At 36.9% G+C, this 22,270-nt stretch overlaps 1 protein-coding gene across 1 annotated transcript in view; it reads left to right on the top strand.

Annotated features, from left to right (window-relative positions):
• B3GLCT (beta 3-glucosyltransferase) overlaps positions 1 to 22,270 on the top strand; it is a 48,243-nt gene that overhangs the window by 704 nt on the left and 25,269 nt on the right. Inside the window, 6 exon segments of the mRNA XM_031061408.1 lie at positions 1 to 62; positions 64 to 142; positions 145 to 211; positions 7,692 to 7,770; positions 10,080 to 10,119; positions 13,075 to 13,184. Coding sequence (XP_030917268.1) covers positions 1 to 62; positions 64 to 142; positions 145 to 211; positions 7,692 to 7,770; positions 10,080 to 10,119; positions 13,075 to 13,184 — 437 coding nt within the window.

Below are 22,270 nucleotides of genomic sequence, written 5' to 3'. Positions count from 1 at the left end.
CCCTGCGCGGCCCCGGCTGCGGGGGCAGCGCCGGGAGCGCCTCCCGCCCCCGGGCGGGGTGCGGGGCCAGGGGTGCGGGCAGGGACAGCCCGCTCCGGGGAAACCGGCCCTGGGAGCCGGGACAGCTTCGCCGAGCCCAGCGCGGAGCACTCGTGCCTGTGTCTGGGCAGCGCCACACTGACGGAGTGCTCTGCTCAGGGCGGGGGGAAAGGTAAAACCGCCCGCCTGAAATGCCAGCCCAGAGGAAGGAAATATATTACTGTGTTGTAGAGATGTTCTTCGTGTGTCTAGTCAGCTGGGTGAAGATGAAAGGATAAGGATTATTAGAATGTCAGGCTTGGGTTGCTACGGGCTCCTGGAGTTGGGAGCTGTTGGCGTGAGTGTAAGCGGCAGAAGTAAATGTTTACATCTGTTCTCTTTCTCATTATTTCTATACCCGAATATTTCCATCTCTTTCAGCATAGGCTTGTCAGTTTGTTGTGAGCCTTTGGATTTGATGCTCTTCTACTGCTATGGCTTGTGCATCAAAATCATGCAGGGGAAAATTGGTGCTAATAAATCACGTTTCCAGCAAAGTAAAACTGTGATATTTTGGTTTTCCTTCTGCTAAACATTTTTCCTTTCACAGACACAGCTTAGTTTTTGGAGGAGTCCTAATACTTTACAGCTCTTCCTTAAGCTGCACTTCATTCTTTCCAGGATGAGTAGTTTTGCTCCAGTAAGGTACTATAGCACTTCTGATGGCAAACAGATTGTAATCACTGTCAGAGAATAGCAGATTCAGTTTTTCCCATATCTGTATTTATTGTACATGCATAGATACCTACCTTCATGCAGGTAGAAAGCAGAAATGGAAACACTTGTGTTCTTGTTTAGCAGGTCTTGATTAATCCTTTTATGGGATTTATTCACCAGAAGCTTCCTGCAGTATTGTGGTTTTCTTTTGGTTTTTTAATACCCATTTATGTTACAGTCCGTCCTTTCCCAAATAACCTATGCTTTTGAGATGGCCTGGATAGTAAATTTGTTCTTCAAAAACAGAAATAATTTGGATTGCCTTCCACAGAGGCAAGCAGCTTGTCTGTCAGTAGTTAGGTAATTTCATAATTCCATGTTGCAAGTGGCAGCTTACAGAATGGGAAAATGTATTCAGATGATTTTGTATGGAGTGACTTCTAGGCAATCAGAAGGGATCATGATGCTTTTTCTTCTACTGTTTTTGCTTGCCTTTTATGAAGATAGTGGTGCACACAGCACTCCTTTAGCCATTCCAGTGGTTCAAAGTGGTGATTTCAGCTGCCTTCTTCCCATATGTGCCATTTGTGTAAAGAAATATAAGTAGTTGCTTTTATTTTATGAAAAGCTTCAGATGCTGCAAATTTGCTTGCATCAGCCTCTCCTCTTCCTCCTCCCCCTGCTCTCTCCCCATTTTGTGCTGATGAATCTGTAATACAGTTTTATCTGGCTAGACCAGAGTCTTTGATGCTGATAGGGTGGCAACAGTGAAGAAATATTATAAAAGCTTGCATATAAATACACAGAACTAATTTATAGTGCTCACAGGCTGTCTCGTAATGGAAAATCCCATCTCTTTGACTGACAATATTAGTGCAGATATTTTCTCTGCAATCATGTCAATCCATAGAACCTTATGTTCTTTGAAAACTTGTGAAGGGGAAGAAACCCACCAAAACAAAAGTAGGCCTTTCATTAAATTATTATTAGAAGTGTAAAGAAATTCTGTTTTAATTGTTTTCTCTACTGCATACAACGTAATCACTGTCTGTCATTATTTGAAGTGGTTTTTATTATCACAGTTTTGCCATACATTAAGTCATAGAATTGTTACTTTTTTGTAGCTCATTGAAACTGACCCACAGCTCATGGAGGTGGGTGGAACAACGCTGGGGTCAGTCAACCTTGAATCAGACTGTGAAAGAGGAATATAACAGGAGTATTGCTTTTCTGTCTCAGGTGGATTAGTCTGTGAAAGCAAAGAGTTAACTCCTCAGTTTTAACATCCTTGGTACTTCAAGGACATATAATTTTAAACATTTGGAATTTGTTTATGCATGAAAGAGTATTACCAAAGAAAGGATTGCTTCTACATCTCAAATGTGATATGGTATAATTGTATGTATTTATACAGTGTATTGTGTTTTAATGCTGCAGTGTTTACATCCATTTTTCTATCCTGCACATATTCCTGCAGTTTGGTTGCTGAACAATGAAAATAATTGCTGAGTTTTACATTCTAGTGTTATAAGCAAGTCTATTTACTTATTAAAATTTTAATGGAAATAATGGAACACTTGACAAAAATAAATAAGAATTGAAGGAATTGAATAGGAATTCTCATATTACATGTCCAGGTTTTGAATGGATTCAAAAATGTTGTCTAGCTTTTCCAGTGGATTTTAGTCATGCTCTTGAAAAAGATAAGATTGGTGGTAATAAGATTGGTGGCAATATAGAACTTTAAAGTCTTTCTAAAATTTCTTTTCTTATCCTCAGTTCTTGGCCATTTATCAAAAGGAGGGGAGGACTGGTGATTGTCACGTTCTGCTGCTGTCTGCTTGTGCCAGATGACACAATGTTAATGCACAACGTGTGTTAACCTTCAGAGTACACAATGCATTAAATAATGAAGTGACAAATACAAGATTACAGTTGCATTTAAGATGTTGCCTTGCTGTTTATTTTCTGCTTTGGATAGCTTTGTTTGCAAGAAACTGTAAAGTTAATCACCCTGGTCTTTTGGTTACTATGGTAGCTACAGGGCTTGAAGTTTTACCAGCTAGTAAGTTTCTTCTTGCGATGTATTTTCTCTGTGCTCTGCGGCAAGTCCAACTGAAGTATGCTTACTTTGTATTAGAAAACACAAAAGGACTAGGGAAAATTCTGCATTTTTCAAAGGTACCTCTAGCTCCACAGATTGATGTGTGCTGTAGGGAGTTATACTGAAAGAAATCCATTACAATTGTCTGAATTAATAATGATGTTTGGGCATGAAAAGTTACTGGTTTGTTATAGAAGATCTGATAGCCTCCTAGACATAGGTCATCCTTCTTTGTGCATGTATGCCTTGCACACAGCAAAAATGTATCCTTACAGAGAATTTATAGTTTCTGCCTGTGTTGTTCAAGTGACCTGGCCATGAGCTGCATCTGGAGTTAGAATTTTTCTATCAGTGGTCCACTCCTGGGAACATCTTTTTCAGAAACCTCTTGGAAGTGAATTGCATGTGAATGGATTAATCTGAGAGTTGTCCATTTGTGCCAAGGCACTGTATTTTCTACCTACCCTGTTGTCCCTTTGTTGATATGTTGTAGGCCAGATAAATTTACCATGTTCTTTTCCTGCTGCCCTTTTCCCTGTAAATCCTTAAAAGAGGATATTTATTTCCATGCTGAGAGATCTGGTTGCTTAGCCAGAATAGTCTTGGCCACAGCTGACTGCTGAAGACTGCTTTATCAAATTAGATGTGCATAACAGATTTGCCAATCAGGTGGAAGAGTGTTGCTAAGATAAATTCATACAGTCTCTGTGCATGAAAAACTTCACTACTGTTGGGTGAAGACTCTTGAGGCTTTTTTGGTGGTGTCTTCAGGGGTCTGTTAGTCTCTTTTGTGAATGGTTTCTCTGTAGTTTAAAAATAGTCTGAACAGTTCTTGTCTTATTAAAATGTATTAGCTGGAAAGAGTCTTCCTGATATACTTAATGCAAAAGATACCAAGTCATTTAAATGTGTTTAATTGTTAAAAAAGGAGGGGAAGCTGCCTTAGTAAAATCACAGGGAAGAAGAATAATGATATAGCAAGAGACTTTAGCATTCATTGCTTGTATTGGTTTGTTGAATAAATTATATGCGTGAGTGTTGAAATTGCTCTGACAGGGTCAGAGCTGGTTGATTTTCAAGGCTCTTCTCCTACAATAATGATCCATCCCCACATGCAGGAAGGCAGGCAAAGATGGCAGGAGGCCCACATGCACAAACAGGAGTTCCTGACAAAGCTCAAACATAAAAAAGGAAGCGCACAAGAGATGGAAATACAGTCAGGTAACATGGAGACCCTGTCTGAGAGTGCAAGTATGCCATTAGGAAAGCCAGGGCCCACCTGGAGCTGAATCTAGTGAGAGATTCAACTTGTGAAAGGTAAGGAAAAGGGCTCCTGCAGGTGTATCAGCAAAAGGGAGATTAGGGAAAATAATAATGAGCCTTCTTATGAAGGTAGGACAGGGTTAAAAGAAGGACATGAAAGAGGGCAAAGAACTTGGAACCTTCTTTGCCTTGATCAATATTGTTAAGACTCACCTTCAGAAATCCCAGGCCTCTGAAACTCATGAGAAAGTCTGGGGCAAAGAAGAGTTACTCTCACTGGAGGAGGACTGGTTCAGGGAACATTTAGACAAACTGGACACACAGGAGTCCACAGGACCTGATGGCAGGCTCATACAAGTGCTGGTGGAGTTTGACGATGTCAGTGCAAGACTTGATAATATTTGAAAGGTGATGGTGACTGGGGGAGATTCCTCAAGACTAGTAGAATATCACCCTGTTCTTCTACAAGGACAAGGATAAGTTGGCTAGTGGTACCTCAGTCTCTGGGGAGGTGGTGGAGAAAATAATCCTCAGTATCACTGCCAAACAAGGAAGGACAAGACAAACACGTGAAGGACAAGAGGATGACTGGGAGAAGTCACCATGTTTTTATGAATGGACAGTCGTGCTTAACAACCCAACGGACTTCTGTGATGACATGACTGCCTTCATAAATGTGGGTAAAGCAGTGGGTGTTGTTCATCTAAACTTCAGCATGGAGTTTGAGCTCAATCCTGTCTTCTGTAATGTCATAACAAACTGGTGGAAGTATGGGCTATGTCTGTGGATAGTGAAGTGGATAGAAAGCTGGCTGACTTGGGCTCTGATGAGCAGCGTGGTGGCTCCAGTAGGGTTTAACCTTTCATTAACAACAGTGGGGTGTGCACCCTCAGGGAATTTGCAGAGGATACACAATGTGCAGTGGGAGTCGATGGCACCAGCTAGTGGTGCTGCCATTCAGAGGGAGCTCAGCAGGCTGGAGAAGCAGGCAGACAGGAGACTTGGGAAACTGAGTTCAGTGAAGGGAAATACAAAGCCTGGCCTCTGACCAGGAAGTGCCCCATGCTACATTGCACACGGGGGGCACATTGTCTGGGAAACAGCTTTGTAGGGAAGGACTTGAGAGTCCAGGCATGCAGCAAGCTGATCGTGCACCAGCAGTGCGCCATCGTGGCAAAGATGGCCAGCAGCCCCCTGAGCTGCACGGGGAAGAGTGTTGGCAGCAGGGCAAGAGAGGTGACCCCTCCTGTCCGCTTAGCACTGGTGTGACACACCTGGGGTGCTGCATCCAAGTCTGGGCTCTCCAAGAGAGACATGGACATACTGGAGTGAGTCCAGCAAAGGACCATGAACATCATTGATAGATTGGGACCCCTGACGGACAAGGAGAGGCTGAAGGAGCTGGATCTGTTTAGCTTGGAGAAAAAAAGGTTCAGGGAGAAGCTCCAACATGTAAATACCTGGTGGGATGCAATAAAGAAGACAGAGCCAGACTGTGGTACTTAACAGGACATGAATCAGTTTACACAAATTGAAATACAGGAAATTCTGTTTGAACATAATTACTTCTTTCTTTGGTTTTTGTTTATTTCATTGTTTGGTTTTTTTTTTTTAATCTAAGAATGAACATTGGAAGAGGTTGCTCAGAGTTTATGGAGTCTGTTGTAGGAAATAATCAAAACCTAACTTAGGACAAGGTCCTAAGGATACAGTTCTGGGGGGTTGAACTAAATGACCATTAGGGATCCTTTCCAACCTCAACAATCTGTGGTTCTGTAATACCAGGATGAGTAGGTTGTTTAATTAATATCCTGAAGAGCTTTATCTGTGCTCTCAAAGATGTGATGTGAAATAGGTGATCTGATTATTGTTTGATTTGTTTCAAAGACCATGTGTGTTAATATTTTATAAAGCTTAGGAGCAGTGTGGCATGGGTTATTGAATGCACTCTGGTGACAGAGGCAGCATCTCTTGTCAGTCACAATTGTCTTAGGTTTCATGTGTCATTCCTCAGGTGCATATTAAAACCTGAAAATTAGGCTTGTGAATAAGCTGAATTTATGAGGTGACACGTCTTCAGGTTAATACTACATAATTAATACATTTCCTGGAATAAGGATGTTATGTGTTGATCTTGTAATTGGGACTGTGTCAAGAAGAAGGTGTGGATCTGGTTGCTGTAGGGGAAGCTACTCCTTATCTGAATCTGTAAATACTGTTATATTGGGAGACAAGAAGGAAAATGACCTTGAGATTTGCTCACTTGGTTAGACCCTGGTGCTTTTAACATGCATTCAATCCTTGTACTGGCCACTCATTTAAGAGTTGTGGGTCCCTTCCAAGTCAGAATGTTCTGTGATTCTGATTTATGTCCACCATGAGTCTGCTGTGTTAGAATGATTTTTGCGATGTCTGGATCTAGCTGTGTGATTTGAGATGCAGGGTAATCAGGACCTGAGATGTCACTGTGAACCTCAGCTGCTGGACACTTGATGAAATTTGATCTCCAGCTGGAAGAACATAAGGATGTAGGTGTTCAGAGATGGGGCACCCTAGACCCAGGACAATCTTGTCTTGCTGTCCTATAGTGTAGGTTTCTAGTGCATCAAGGGAATGATAATGGCCAACAATTCACTCTGAAGTCAATTTCAAGCAATAAATAATTTAAATTTGTCGTGAGACAATCCACTTGAATCTGTTTTCTGCCCCAGTTTTTAAGAAAATCATCAATTTGACCATGAAGAATAGTATCTTGAATTCCTTCCAAATTGTAACAATTTGCTTTCATTTGCATCTCTTTAGTGATTTTAAGAAAAGGATTTCTTGAGAAGAATCTTAGCAAGGCTTTCTTATGTTAAATGGAGCTACTTTTAGACATGAGCAGGCTGAGACAAATTGACTACATCAACAGCAAAAAAAGTAGCACCAGAACCCATTTTATGATTAATTTTTCTAATACAAACCAGAAGTGTATGCAAAGGGTGGTGTCACTATAAATAGTTTAAGATAATGTTACTTCTGTGCAGAATAGTTCTGTGGGGTCCCCGTTCTTTTTGTAAACATTTATTTGGGTCTCATACTTTTACAAGTTTGAATGTTGTTTAAAGGTGGCTGGCATTCAAAGCCTATGATGGGCATCTTCACTTTTGATAGAAATTTCTGTAAGCCACTGTAAGTTTCTGTGGTTCCAAGAGAAGCCTTGGTAATCCAAACTTTAACCTAAAAACAGTGCACTGCAGGTCTCCTGGGTGGTAGCACATTAAGCTGTTACCAAGTGAGCTACTGGACTGAACAGATTTTTTTTTTAAGGGATTTATTTGCCTTGAAGCCAAGAAAAGTTGGCTTCATATCAGAGTGATTTTTTTTTTTCAGTGATGGTATGGGACTTGTCAGGCAGCAAATATATAAATTCTATAAGAATAGACTCTCACGTTCACAAAGATTATTACAAATACAGTGTGATTTAATGTGAAAAATCTACCTTTTTTCAGGTAGGGAGAGAGGGGGGTTGGTTTTTTTGTGTTTTTTTTTTTTTTTTGCTGCAGAATTTTATCAGTTGTTAAAGTGAGCTCCTGTAATATGAAAGAAGTCTATTTTTTCTTTCAGCTTTTGCTGTAAGTGTAGTTTCTGAAGGTGCAGAAGATGAGACTGAACTACCAGTGCTGCAGGTAATAAATTTTAATTGCTAGAGCAGGAACATTTTACAGACATTATAAAATAAACTGGAATAAACCTGAGCAAAAAGCCTAATATCTGTGGCATTGATTATTTTAATTATTGACTTCAGTAGTACCAAATTTCACGTGATGTCTTTCTGTTCTGGGTCATATAAGTTCTTAGTGCTATTGCTGTTGAGAAAAGTTTTTGAGTATATAACCTTTATTAATTCAAAGTTTTTCAGTATATAAACTCAAAATATATAAAATTCAAAACTCAAAATATATAAATTCAAATTAATTCATTTTTCTTCCTTCTTGGTTTTGTTAAATATAGAATGCATTGAGAGGGAAATGGCTGCCACTCTGCCAAATTAGCATTATTACATATTACCACTCAGGTCACGGCTCAAGCAAAGCTCGTGTATGAAATTTCAAATTAACCAGATGAGGAGAACTAATGGTCAGAGCTAGCCCTAGCTCTAAATAGCATCCTGATTGTTAGGTGTGTATGCATGTATGTCATTTCACAGACTTCTGACTACCATTTTTATATGAGTACATATTTGTAACAGATATTTGTGTATGTATAAAAGAAATTTAAGGGAGGAAAATAAAAAAACTGGAATGAATCGATAGTTAGAATCTATAGCTGCCATTTAGATCTAGTGATTCGACATCAAATACAATAGCAGTGTAGTCAGAAGTATATATTTCTAAATAATTTTTGGTTTTGATGATGATTGCTGTAACTACAGTAATTTTTCTAGGTGAAAAATATCCCTATTGCAAACTGCTGATCTGCCACAGTGTCTGGAAGACTCTGTTGTCATTCTGTTGTCATTACTGATAGATTGCTGTTTGTTAAATTCCATGGCTGTCTCAATCCAGCTGTTACCTTCTTATATAGGATATAATTTATGAAGGCTTTCGTAATATTTTAGATTTCAAAACCTCCCCTCAGATGAGATCAGAGGTGCTTCCTAGACCTCTTCAGGCCAAAATACCTTTTTTTTTCCTTTTTTAAAAAAAATAATATTAACAGGACTATAACAGGCAACAACTGTTTTGTGTTTTAATGAAAGTAGTTTTAAATATGGCTTACTCTTCACACAGTGTACCACAAAACACATAGGTTTTTGTTTGCATGGAAAATCAATATTCCTGTGTTTTTTCTGATACAGATTAGCTTTGAATGTTAACTGTGCTATATAACGCCAGTGTTGTGTATAGATATCAAAATAAGTTGATAGTATAACACATATTTTAAACTTTATTGACCCAGGCAGCAGGAAAAGGATCATATGAATGGATGCAGTTGCAGTAATTTTTGGAAAGGTTTTACAGATGGCTACCAGGGAAGTTGGAGCTTATTCATTTCAGTGTAAAAGTCAGAGGAAAGATCATCTGATGCAAGTAGAGCTAAAAGGATTACATACACCTGATATTTAAAAAAAAGGAAGGGGGCTCAGTATTTAGAAATAGAACTTGTCTCAAGGGTAGGAAAACTATGTATGAGCTTATTACTGAGGAAATGTATGGCATTTCTATCTAAAAGTCTTAAAACACTGGAACCAATATAGGTCTTACAATATTCTTATGCAATTAGTAAAGATGAGTTTGATTTTCATGTGGACAAACCAAATCACTGGAGTGCTGTCACCTGGGATAAATTGTGCAACAAATGAAGGCTCTGTTTTCCTTCCTACTATTTTCTAAGGCAGTGCATAGATACCTGATGTTTGTCATACCTGAGTAAATTCCAGTGGAGTCATGTTATGTGCAACAACCTTTTGATATTTGTCTTGATATGAATTGCATTTGAGTCTTCCTTTAAGAATTGATAGAAGATAGATTTGATAGATAGAATTGATAGATTCCTTTAGGTTTGATAGAAGCTTGATAGTATATTAAATTAATAGTGTGTTGGGTTTTTTCCCCCACACTGAACAGGTATGTTTTTATTGTAGAGCTCCATATTCCAAACCTAGTGCTCAGGAGATACATAATAAAGAAAAAAGACACTGTTAGTAATAATTTGAAGAGCTCTGGTATAAATTGAGTCATGGAAAAGCATTTTCTCTTTTTTTTTCTTAGTCTTACTGTATTTTCTGAGTAATAGTACGCAAGCATATAGGAGATCTCCTGCAATTCTTGATGATGAATAACATTTTATGTTATTTTTCACATTAGTTTTTGAGTTAAAACCTCTGTGTATAATTTATAATGTGATGAGTGTTTTGACTCCCAGTGTGCTTCTGTAGAAATATTTGAGGCTTTGTGTATATTCTTACTTGGTTTTTTTCCTTTCTTTCTTCTAGAACTCTGAAAAAAGTAGAACAATTAGTAAAATAGGCAGAGGTAAGTAGAGTATAGGGCTGTTTCACAAATACTTTTTTTTTTCTTTTCTTTGTTCATGTAGTCTCATCAAAGAGAAAATTCTAAATCTTTGATTGTACTTGCAGTTCTTGTAGTTAAGTTTTCTGTGCACATGTGCACTTGCAATGTGAAAAGGATGAATTGCTTTTTGTAGTGCACTATAGTTTAAAATAAAATGTTATGATACTTAGCTGTTCTTGTAACAATTTAAGATGAAACTGAATTTTACCATTTTACTAGGCTCTAACTGTACTTGTAATAACTAAGGCTATTGGAAATTGCTTGTAAAAAATTATAATTACTTTGTAATATCTAGAAGCAAGTATTTAAGAAGCACGTCAAATATTAATAGGTAAAATAGTGGTAAAACCACTTCTTGCTGCTGGACAGATGATGAATAATGAAAGTAAAAATTCTGCAAGGTTCTGCCTTCTCTGAAGGCCAGTCTGATGTCCTTCTGGCAAAAAGTTAACAGACCTGACTTGCATTCTCTGCACTGTAACTGTGGACTTTTCACTCTGCTAAACCCTCAGGACTTGGCTCTTCTTGTTCTAAAAGGACCCAGCTTAATTATGTCTGTCTTCTGGCATTTCCTAATGTAATAGTTGTCAATGCTCTCAGGGTATGAGGAGCACTGGAGAAAGTAAAGGTTTTGTGGTGTCTTTCCTATTACTACTGTTAAAAACATGTAGTGGATTAGATGAACTGCTGGTCTGATGCAATACATCATTTTTTCGCCTCTTCCTAATAAAGTTATTTTGGTTTGAGGTTTGGCTTTTTTGGTTTTTTTTAAGGTCTTTCAACCCATTTCTATAGGTAAAATGTAAGGGCTTTAACAGAATGTATTTCTTAATGGTTCCTAGTTCCTCTGATATTTCATTCTTCTCTTTTGAACTATTATATACAGATCAGTAGCACCTTTGGAAATTAATCTTTCAAAAGACTTCTTTCTCTTGCTTCATTGTCTGTTTCTCAGCTTGAGAAACAATTGAGGTGTTCAATATTGTAACTATTCTCTGTTGACATTTTCATACACTGAATATGTCTGTTATTAACAACTTTACCTATAGCACAGGAAACTATTTCCATTTGATTTAATCATCAAACTAGATGTTATCTCACTCCTAGAAAGAATGCTAATGTGGAATATCACAGATGTTGTTAAATGTACCATAAGTGAAACTAAGTGTAGTTCAGATGCTTCCATATCTGTAAATATACTGGTACTAAAACAGCAATTACTAAAAACAAGGTAGTGTTTGCTTTTTGTCTCTGTAGGTGTTTTTGGTGTTGTGCACGTAGGTTTAGCCCTTTGACTCTCATTAGCATCAACAAAGTGTAGTTTCAGTTTTCACGCACTGATTTTAATTTTTGCACAGGAAATCCAGCAAAGATCTTGCTAGGTAGCAATTAGTTGCTATTCAGAAGTTTTTATTATGCATGGGATTTTTAAGCAGTTTGTTTGGTGGTTCAGAGCATGAACACTGTTGATTCCTACACTGTGTGGGAAAAATGTGAAATGAATACTGATATCTAAACCAATGCTTTTTCAACCTCTGTAATATAACACCAGAAACTTCACACAATTTAACAATTGTCTTGATGAATAAGCTAATAAATTGAGGGAAAATAATATTGAGGGAAAAGTAGAAAAACATCTAACTGCAGCTTTGAGCTATCATAGGTCTAAATTAACAAATAACTGTTCAGAGCAACAAAGCAGTGAAATCAATCCTCAGGTGTTGGACATAGCAATCTTTTCATAACCTTAGTGCAGATATTAATGCTCTTTCTGTTCACAATGTTTTGCTTGTGATCCTTCTTCATGGGCTCAGTTTTACTCTTTTTCCTTGCGGTTACTTCTTTCCTTCTTCAGACTTTCCTTCTTCCTTGTTTGTTTGTTTGTTTTTTTAAATGTGATTTTGTTCCTTCTTCTCCACAATTTTCAACATTCTGTACAGATCTCATGGGCATTAGTTTCTTTCCTTGTGGCACTGTCTCAAGTTATTATATTCTGAGTTTCCTGGTACACTTTCTACATGGTATCTGTAAATTTCAGCCTTTTGTGGCCAAACAATCCTCCTCACTGATTAGTTAAAGGTCTTGAGTGGGTTAAACAGCATAGATCAAACTTGGTAAGAGTTATGGAAAAGGCATCTGTCCTCTTCCTTTTATTGTCTCATCCTTTGTTGTTGTCTGCTGTGCTCTGCTTCTGAATGGGATCATATCTTCCTGTTTTCTAAGATTTCCAAGTATTGAGGGATTATTCTATCTCCTATTAACAAGAAAATTTGGCTACCTGCTTCATCATCTACTTGTATTTCACAATAGGCACTTTTATAATCCATAAATGTTTGCAAAGCTACTTCACTATCTTCTTTTAAATTTCCCTTGGTCTTCTCTCCTGTTTAAACTTTTTTGTTATGATGCCCTTAAACAGTGTGAAGACACGTGTGAGATATTGGTGCTGTCATATTAGATAAGAGTATCAGCTCAGTGTTCTTGTGTGTGTGCCTCTCCACCTGATGTTTGTTTCTGGGTAGAGTTTTAAACTTTTTGTTTGGGAAGCAGCTTTTCTGTTTCATGTTCATGTGTTTCCTGGTGAGGGGAGATGCTGGTCTGTGAGGAACACCTTTTAACTCTGGTTACAAGGAGTGCTGGTGTCTTGGAGAAAAAGCAACCTCATGAATGTGACTGCTGTTAACTGTTGCACGTCTTCCAGTCATGCCATGCTCTTTTAAAATGAATCTGGAAAAGGGCTGGTTTGGATTTTTGTGTGTGTGAAATAATGCCTTTTTGCTATTTCATGAAATATTTCTATAATTAAAGTATTACTGTGTAATAGATTCCTATGTACATCTGGGTTCTCACTAGCTTCAGAGCAAATCAGAAAATAATTTCTTTTATCTTTAAATCTTCTTATTTTCTTGCTTACAGAATTAAAAGGAATTGTATTTGTCATCCAGAGTCAAAGTAATTCTTTTCATTCCAAGAGAGCAGAAGATCTAAAAAGAGATATTTTGAAACAGGCTGTAGATCTTGGAAAGGTAAGTTGAGATAATAATAAGTGCACCTTGTTATATATTCTGTTGCCGTATTTTACTAAAAATATTGGGGTTTGTTGTGCCTTTTTTCAAATCCATTCTATTTATTTTCTAATTGCTTTCTGTGTGCTTATAAGAAAACTATTTCAGTGGTTATTTACTTATTGTACACTGTGATTTATCACTACTTTAATTTCAACTATCAACCTTTTTGTGTAACAGCTGTTTTTGTTTCGATGGCATTTGGTGCAAAAGGGATAAGAAAGACTTGGAAGAAGGCAGTTTTTCGATATGACTATAGTGTGTTTACAAAGAAAAAAAGATGCATTCTTTATGAAGTGAAAAACATAACAATATAATTATTAGTTAGAATAATTTTAGATATTTTAGAGTATTTTAATGGAGCCAGTGAATGTGCTGTAATGTAGATTTTGTCAGAATTCCATTGCACAGCTGTGACATGGTGGCAGTAGAACAGAAATGTGTGTGGACAGTAAATTCCTAAGGCAGGATTCCCATCTTCCTGCAGCAGCAGTTCTCTACACCTCTTTTCCCTTCCCTAACTATTCCTCTGCAGACTCTCCCCTTGACCTGCTGGTGGGTCACACTGACCTGAGAGCTGCTTGTTGTACTTTACATTCTAATGGGAAATTTGATTTGTAAAGCATAACCCTAGAAAAAAGAGGTTTTTAAGAAACTTACACTGAAAGTTCGGTGTGCATAAACAATGCTTTATTTTCTTCATGTTTTATAAATAAAGAAAAAATTAAGAGTGGCTTACATCCCCTCATATGAAATAGCTTTCTGTGAGGTTATTTGACCTATTTTTCATTTCCACATTCTTTGTTGTAAAGGAAAAAGAAATCTGATATAAATTGTCTTATGTACATTAGTCTTGTAGTGCCTAAATCAGATTGCTGGATGTTTTAGGCTTCATTTATCCAAGCTTATCAAACCTGTTGTAATTAAATCCATTCTAAACGCAATTTTTCATCCCTTAATGAAATCAGTCATGTGAACAGCCTTTGTTCTGCAGAGTTCTGCTCTTTCAGAGTCCTCTTCGGAATTGAGACAAGTGTTCAGATACAATGTGTGCAGAGAGGATTATGGTGTCAGTTGTTAAATCCGAGGATTTTAGCTGAGTTCTGTAATTGATGTTGCAGAATATGAGTAATAAAAAGTTCAGTAAGTAGAAGTACAAATGGTTTCAGTGGGGCCCAAATATAAGCATGATTTGTGGGAAAGAGGCGAAGTAATTTTGTAATCAGAGTTATACCTGAAATTGACCTGGCTTCTAGAGACCTTTATTGCCTATTTGAGAAGATGCCTTTATGGAAATGCTGAAATGATGATGCTTTTCCACTCTTAAAGTTACCTCTTGAACAGCAGTCATGGTGTCTTGAGAGAAGCAGTGATGGCAATCCCACCAATAATCTTATATCTGAAATTTGGGAAAAGGGGAAAGCCATCAGTGTATAAGAAAAAAAATGTATGGGCATAATCAGGAGGTTCTTGGTACATCTTGATTGTTTTGGTCAACTCACAATGCCACTGTGAGACACTCCCCAGTAATGCTGATTATGGACATGGGGCAGATCATCTCTGCAGCCCTGCATATCAACATTTGAAGCTGGCATTTTTCACTGCAGAGAATACACATGAAATTAGTTTCAGGCAAAAAAGTTCAATCCTTGTGTTTTCAAAGACAACTGCTGTATGAAAACAAAAGACTGAATCATCAGGTTCACTCCTCTGTTGTTACAGGCCCAAGCAATAGATGTTTAGTCCATAAGGGTTCATTAGTTATTTTCTGCTAGTCTGAAATGAGAAATGAATCCAACTGCTGGATTTGTGTTACTTCATTAAACTAGCACATATGCCTCACTTCAAAATGGATTGAGTAACTGACATTAATCTTAACAAGTGATTTGTCCATTTATTTTCTTTCATGGTGCACTTAAAACATTTTTTTAATGTGAAACTAATCTGTAATCCCAGTCACCAGTAGATGTCAGTATTTTGTTCTTGCTTAAAAACATTTTCCCTAGCGATTTATTGAATATTAGCCAAAACTCTTCAGTTAGAATTTAGCAATGACAAAAATTCATTTCTGTTTCTACCAATCTTCTTAATTTTTTGAGATTATGGAACATTTAACCTCTGTAAATTAGACCTTCATAAGAAGCACCAAATAAGAATAAGGAAGCTGTTGGGAGTGTAAAATGGTAATATTTGGGACTATGCCCTTTCTGTCTAAAAAAGTCAAAATCAGGATTACTTTTTTGCTATTACTTTCAAAATGAGAAAAGAGGTAAAATAAAGTTTTTGAAAAATTACCTTTTTAAGTAATGTTAGGTAGTTTAGGTGCAGTCAGTGCTTTTTAATTTCCTGTGATTGTTTAGAAGACAAAAGTCTGTATATTTCCCTATGAAAACTGGTCTAGTAGAGTAGGAGATGTTTTTTGCTTTGGGTCCTGGAGGGTTCTTGCATTGAACACCCTTGGCCAATTCAAAAAACTATAACTTTTCCTGAAAAGTCTAAAGATCAAATGGGGTCCTATTAATAATGTTGTGGTTATAGGATTTAGTGGAAAAACTTCTTTTTCAAGGCAACTGAGTTATTTTTAAACTGATTTGTATATTTAGATAAAATAGATAAATTTGCTTGAGACTTTTCAAAATTAATGCCATAAATTCAATGCAATCCATAATATACCTCTTGCTTCAATTTTCAGTTACTTGCTCAAATTCAGGACTCTAGTATGAAAATCCTGTTTACTTCTCTCCCTCCTGTAATGGCTTCCCATTTCATGGAAGCCACTTTCCAGCTGAGACTGATCAGGCAATTCATTTTTTGATCCTGCAGTTTTAACAAGGTTTAACAGATTATATTTAAGTGAAGTGTTGGGCTACATTCTGACCTACCTCTCCACCTCCATGTTTACAATAGTTTTTCTTCATGGCAAGGTTTCCCACCATATCAAGATCAACCCCATTTTTTAAATTAAAGCAGGTATGTTTTAATGTCAAAATTTCTCAGTATTACTAAATTGATTTCCTTTGGTTTTTTGTGTAAAATAATAGTGTGCCCTTTATTTCTTTCCTAGTAACAACTTCCTTTTTCTTTTTTCTACAAGGATTTATTCCTTCTTGTGTTTGCAGTATCATCCACAACTTTAATATTTGCATTTATTTTCCAAATCTGTCCATGAAACTACACTTTTATTATATGGGGAGAGCTTGCAGTATAAAACCCTAATAAGAGTGTGCATTTAAGTGGTCAGTGTATGAAGCTCCTATTTCTACTTTTTTATCCATGTTAGCACCTGTGTTTGTTTTATGTTATGTTACTTATTCTGCTTGCATACATTGCCCAGTATCAGTATGCTCTTGGTCACTTTTCTTTGTTTTTCTTTGTAATGCTTCATTCCTTTTAGGATTTGCATTTTAAAGTCCAACTGCTCATTCTGGGGCTTCAATATCTGGGAGCTCCTGTTGTGAAATGCTTCTATACTCTCTTTGTAGAAAGGTGAGGAGCATTCAAAATAAAACCCTTTGAAAGTGGTCCAGGAAAAGTGTACAAAAGATACTGCTTAGTTTGGAAAATGTATTTCGGAGTTGTCTTAACTCTCTTCAAGGTCAGCTTGCAGGGCTTTACACATTTGAGTGACTTTTGTTTTATCTTTGCTTTCCTCCAGCTGTTCTCCTAGCTTTTTGCTTTAATTGTTTGATCTTTGACTTTCTAATATGCCCTTGCTTCTCATTCTGCAAAGGTACTGGCATCCTTTTGACAATTGCTAGGCTTTGTTATCAGCAGAATTGATGCCTTGCTCATTAGCTGTTGGAACTGTAAAAGTTACCTACAGTTTATATTGGAAGGTGAACAGGATTGTTTTCCTCTAATGGATGCTCAGCAGATTTGAAGGAATTTGTGGCAGTCGGATAATTCTGCACTAATGAGATCTTTTAAATGTTTTAGCAGTGATCAGTGGGCTGCCCTCAGCCCTGCCTTGCACATCATAGACCATTTTTATATCACTGCTTTTACCAATCAAATATGTGATAGCTTCCTTCACTTTTTTAATGCAGAAAATAGGACCTGTCACCTCACAGAGATGTCTTGACATGTCAGAGCAAAATATAAACAAGAAATTCAGAAGTTTAAAGTGCTTTAGGGTAAATGTCTCTCTCAGCCCCTTCAGCAGCAATTTCTGCATACCTAATAGGATTTGAACAAACCCATTTTACTAAGGTATTTCTTTTCTTAGTAAAGAATAAGAGATGCTATAAAGAATAAGAGATTGCTTCTCCTCCACTGTTTTGGTTATATTAAAATTGCTCAGTCATCTTTGAATAGAATGCTGAAGTATACATGAGACTAGAATTACTAAATCATCAGATTAAAATCATTACCTGGTGACAGTTGTTTTGTTGTTGTATATTCTCCTGAGCATCTATACTTGAAATACATTCACCAAATTTCTTGCCTTGTGGAAGCTTTTTTCTGCTCTCCTGTTCCTTCTCTTCTTCCCTAGTTAAAATAGGTACATTAGATTTACTTGGCCAGAGCCTGTTGTGGGGAAGGGACCTGCTCCCCCATGGATCACACTGATTTAGCTTGGGAGACAAAGGTCTCAATCTTACTGCCAGTGAAAGATGCTTCAGGCTTTCCATGAATATAAATCTAAGAATTTAAAGAAGCATCTGAACCCCTTAAATTGCTTTATTTCATTGCTTGAATCATAGAATCATTAAGGTTGAAAAAGATCTCCAAATCATCAAGTCTTTGAATACCACCACACCCATTAAACCATATCAGGAAGTGCCACATCTGCTCAATTTTTTGAACACTTGTGGGGATGGTGACTCCACCACTGCCCTGGGAAGCTTGTTCCAATGCCTAATCACTCTTTCAGTGAAGAAATCTGTCCCAATATCCAACCTGAAGTGTGTTTATGCACTAGTTGTGATTGAGAAAAAATTTGCTTTTAAGTAAAAACTCACTTTACACATGAATATTATCAACTACAATACTAAAATCCTATCTTAAACACATTCTAGACCTTACTTGGACCAGGCAACATAATTATAGTGGTTCATCTCTAATATTGGCTTTCCTGAATAATAGCTATGTACTGTATACCACACATCTGTCTTTCGCTTCATTGCATTTATTTAGAATTCTTGTAAACTGTGAGCTGTGGAGAAAGTATTCCTCACTGCTTTTTATTCACTCAAGTGAAGAGCAAACAAATGGCACTTTACTGCAATATGTTGTTGTCATCCTAGGCTAGTGTCTTATTATACACATCTGTGGTAGCATTTATAATAAGCACTCAAAACTTTTCCAGATTTTTCCACACCTTTTTATTTGTCTTGTTACAAAATAAGGTCTGATTGGTTAATTTGCACACAGTACTTGCTGTGGTTTTTTGCACACAGTACTTGCTTTGGTTTTTTTGCTCTTGATTTGTGAAAGCAGGGTATTTGTGAAATTTGTGAAAGCTGTGGCCTTTCACTGAACTCTCTGAAATTACACATAATATATTATGAAAACTCAGTTCTTTTTTAAAATGATAACCGGGCATCTGAGAGTAGAAGAGAAGTAGAAATTCTCTCTAATGGAAAATAGTACATTATACTTTATTACTTTGGGCTTCCTGAGGAGCAGCGATTATTGGAAACTGTGCCTTATTAGAATCATGGGTTTTGTTGTTGTGGGAGTTTTTTACACCTTATTGTGGCCTTTCAGTACTTAAGGGGGGCTTATAAAGAAAGAGGGGAACAGACTTTTTAGAGAGCCTGTAATAATAAGGAAAGGGTAAAATTTTTAAACTAAAGGAGAGTAGATTGAGACTCAGCATAAGGAAGAAGTTTTTTACAGTGATGTTGGTGAAAAACTGACAGTTTGCCAGAGAGTTGGTTGCTATCCCATCCCTGGAAACATTTAAGATCATTTTGGTTGGGGTTCTGAGCAACCTGATGTAGCTGAAGGTGTCCCTTCTCACTGGAGGGGCCTGGACTAGAGCTTTAAATGCTCCTTGCAACTCAAAACTGTTCTAGGATTCTATGAATGAAGCCTAAAGGAAGAAATAGAGCAGGAAATCAAAAGGACTGGACAACTTTGGAGAAGCTCCTAAATAACAGACGTGTTAAACAGAAGCAAAGTTCTTTTACAGTAGTAATGTATAATAGTACTTTAAATCATCCATGAGTTTTATTTGAATGGGATTATTGAAATAATATTTTATCTTGGATTCTTGGAAATGAGGCTCTGATAAAATTGATATTTATGTCTTTAAAACATGAAAAATAATTTAAATATGTATTGTAATTTTCAATATTTAAGGAAATTGTTAGAATATAGAGAAGATTAAGTGTTTGGTACAATGTTTGAAGCTGGAAATTCCCAGTAAATTGTCTGACCTGCTGGGCTTAGAGGTAGAAGATTTGCTATTACTTTCTTTTACTATTGCTATTGGTATTACTTTATTTTAGAAATCCTTCAGGATGTCTACAGAATTGGCATGTTTCTGAAAATAAAGCTGTAGGGAGACTGCAGTATGTATTCCACAGCTCTACTTTGTCAAAGTAGTCGTAACAGATGACTGAGCTTGGCTTATTTAACCTCCCAAGGGAAGGTAGGCTAGCTCTGAATGTGTCTTAGGATTGATTACTGAAAAGAAGATAAGAGAGGAGGGAAAATGTTGTTACGTGCTTGAAGGGTATGTAGAGATAGGAAAACATTTCTGAGTCTGGACCTGTGCAGTTCAGCAGCAGGGCTCAGGGTTTAGGTCCCTACCCCTCAGCTTTGGGGGGGAGTTTAAAAGACAGTTTAATGAGCTCACAAAGCACAGAGATAATAAATGCAAGACACCTACAGATATGAGCAAACTGGACTCATTAGGAGCAAATTCCTGTACCCTACTTTCTTTTTCTCCAGTGTATTACAAGATGGCTTTTTGCTCTGCTCAGGTGACTCAGTAATATAACAATGAACAGATTACCATCGTGTTTTGCATTTCACTGCAGTTCTGGATCTGTTTCTATGCCTTACTTGCAAAATCATCTCACACGGGACATATAACTAATAGTGCTGAGCAAGATCTAGTGTGAGTTGTGTTCTAATAAAGTGTGTTCTCACAAAAGAATACACTTAGGGCAAGGTTTAGTTATGCTTAGATGAAATTCAGTGAACTACTTTGTAGGAAAACAAAGCAAACACAGTTCTGCTAGAGGATCATGGAGGATGTGACCTAGCCTGGAAATCCCATTTTAGCTGGGGTGGATCTCTGCCATCCTGGGTGCATACAGAAGCCCATTTTGGCCTTGTAGTCTATGAAACCATAGCATTTCATTTTGGTTTTACCCTGTATGGTTTTGTTCTTTTTAAATTACACATTTCTCATATAGGATTTGGTAGATTGATATGAAATTCCACGTAGTACAGAAAGAATACAGATACTTGTTTCAGGTTAACAATTCTCTTACTTAGTTCTTAATTATTTTATTCTGAATTACCTTTTCTTTATTGGATATGCTAGTTCTCCAAGTCTTTTTCATGTTAATGAAGAGAACTTTCAATATTTAGATTCAAAAACCAGAGTTCTCCTGATGATTTAGTGTGAAATTGATTGTGTCATTCATACTTCAGCTTGCATTAAAAATACTAGATGATTTTAAGGTACAAATGAGGCTGTGTGAGTCTGTGTCTTTGGAATTGGCTTGAAAATGTGGATCTAACCCCTTTATTCACACTTAGTTTTTCATTTGTTTAACGTTTGCCATTGTCATCTGTGACAGGTATTGCTGATCTTACTCTGCTGATAGAGTAGGTGGTATTTGGAGTAAAAACATCTCATACTGTATTTCAGACCACAAGCAATTCCATTTCTTGGTTTTGCTTTTTAAAGTCAGCTCAGTTGTGTAAGTGGAGAGAGTAGTTTCTCAGTCTTCAAAAAGTGGTTAAATTATGTTATTTAGATTGAGATACTTTACTTGTGTCATATGTAGAATGTTGGTAAGTGTGAAAACACATGTGTTTTGTAACTGTGGAAACAATAGTTTCAAGCTAGAATAACCAGTGAATGCAGTAAAGGCCATGGATGCATTTGTAGCAGAGTTTTATGAGATAGACAGAGTGTGCAAGTTACATTTCATTACCTTGACTGCACGTGCCCTTCCACTCCTCAAAGCTGACGCCAGATATGTTTTGCTTTTTTGTTCTGTCCTTGTACTGAAGATGGAATAAATAAAATGAATAGGTCAGCCCAGTTCCACTAGGTTCAGAGTAAAAATTAGAAAGGAAAAGAAGCAGAAATGCTCCAGTGTTTTTGAAAGTGGCTGTTTTAGATCTCTAGAGTGTGTTTTAAGCATCTCCTTTATTAAATTAGAATTAATGCATGGTTAGAGGTGAGTGGAAGGAAAGGATCCTGCAGGACATGTATTTTCATGTTTTAGAGGAAGTTGGGTAGAGAAAGAGAGCAGGTTTATGAGAATATCAAAGAGAAAAGATACCTTTTAAGAGTATTGGATTAGCTCAAGAGAGAGTGCTTTTTCTTTATCATCACTCCTTTGCTCTGCACAAAGGAGATAGAGTATAATGGTACAGCTACTTAGATTATGTAATTTACTTAATATCTTTTGCATGGGTAAATGCTGCTTTTATCTAAAATTAATCCAGTTTCAGCCTTCAGTGTGATAGAGATGCTGAGTATATTATTAACTACTATTTTCTTTGTCTTTTGTGCATGAAATACATGGCTTCCTACAAATACTGGCAGGTTTTGTATGCGTGTAAAAATAAATGTTCTTGTGAAGACAGAGGTCTACCCTTTTATCTTCCTGTCTACAGCGCCTTAAGTAAGCATAATTTTGTGATTTTACCATAAACTTATACTAAAAATAAAAATAAATAAATCCAAGTAAATAAAGTCAATAAAGATAAAACTATACCCAAGTAAATTTTACCATTTTCACATTTCAGTGAAATACAAGGTGTTGAGAATGCTATGATTAAGATTTGCCCCTTCCACTAAAAGCTCTGAACTTTTGGTTTTTCAGTAAATTTTTCTTAAATCAGAAATGTTG

This window comes from Geospiza fortis, unplaced genomic scaffold (assembly GCF_000277835.1).
Source record: "Geospiza fortis unplaced genomic scaffold, GeoFor_1.0 scaffold181, whole genome shotgun sequence".
Lineage (NCBI taxonomy): Eukaryota > Metazoa > Chordata > Aves > Passeriformes > Thraupidae > Geospiza > Geospiza fortis.
The sequence above is the reverse complement of the archived record's forward strand: the minus strand, read 5'-3'. Positions and strand labels throughout refer to the sequence as shown.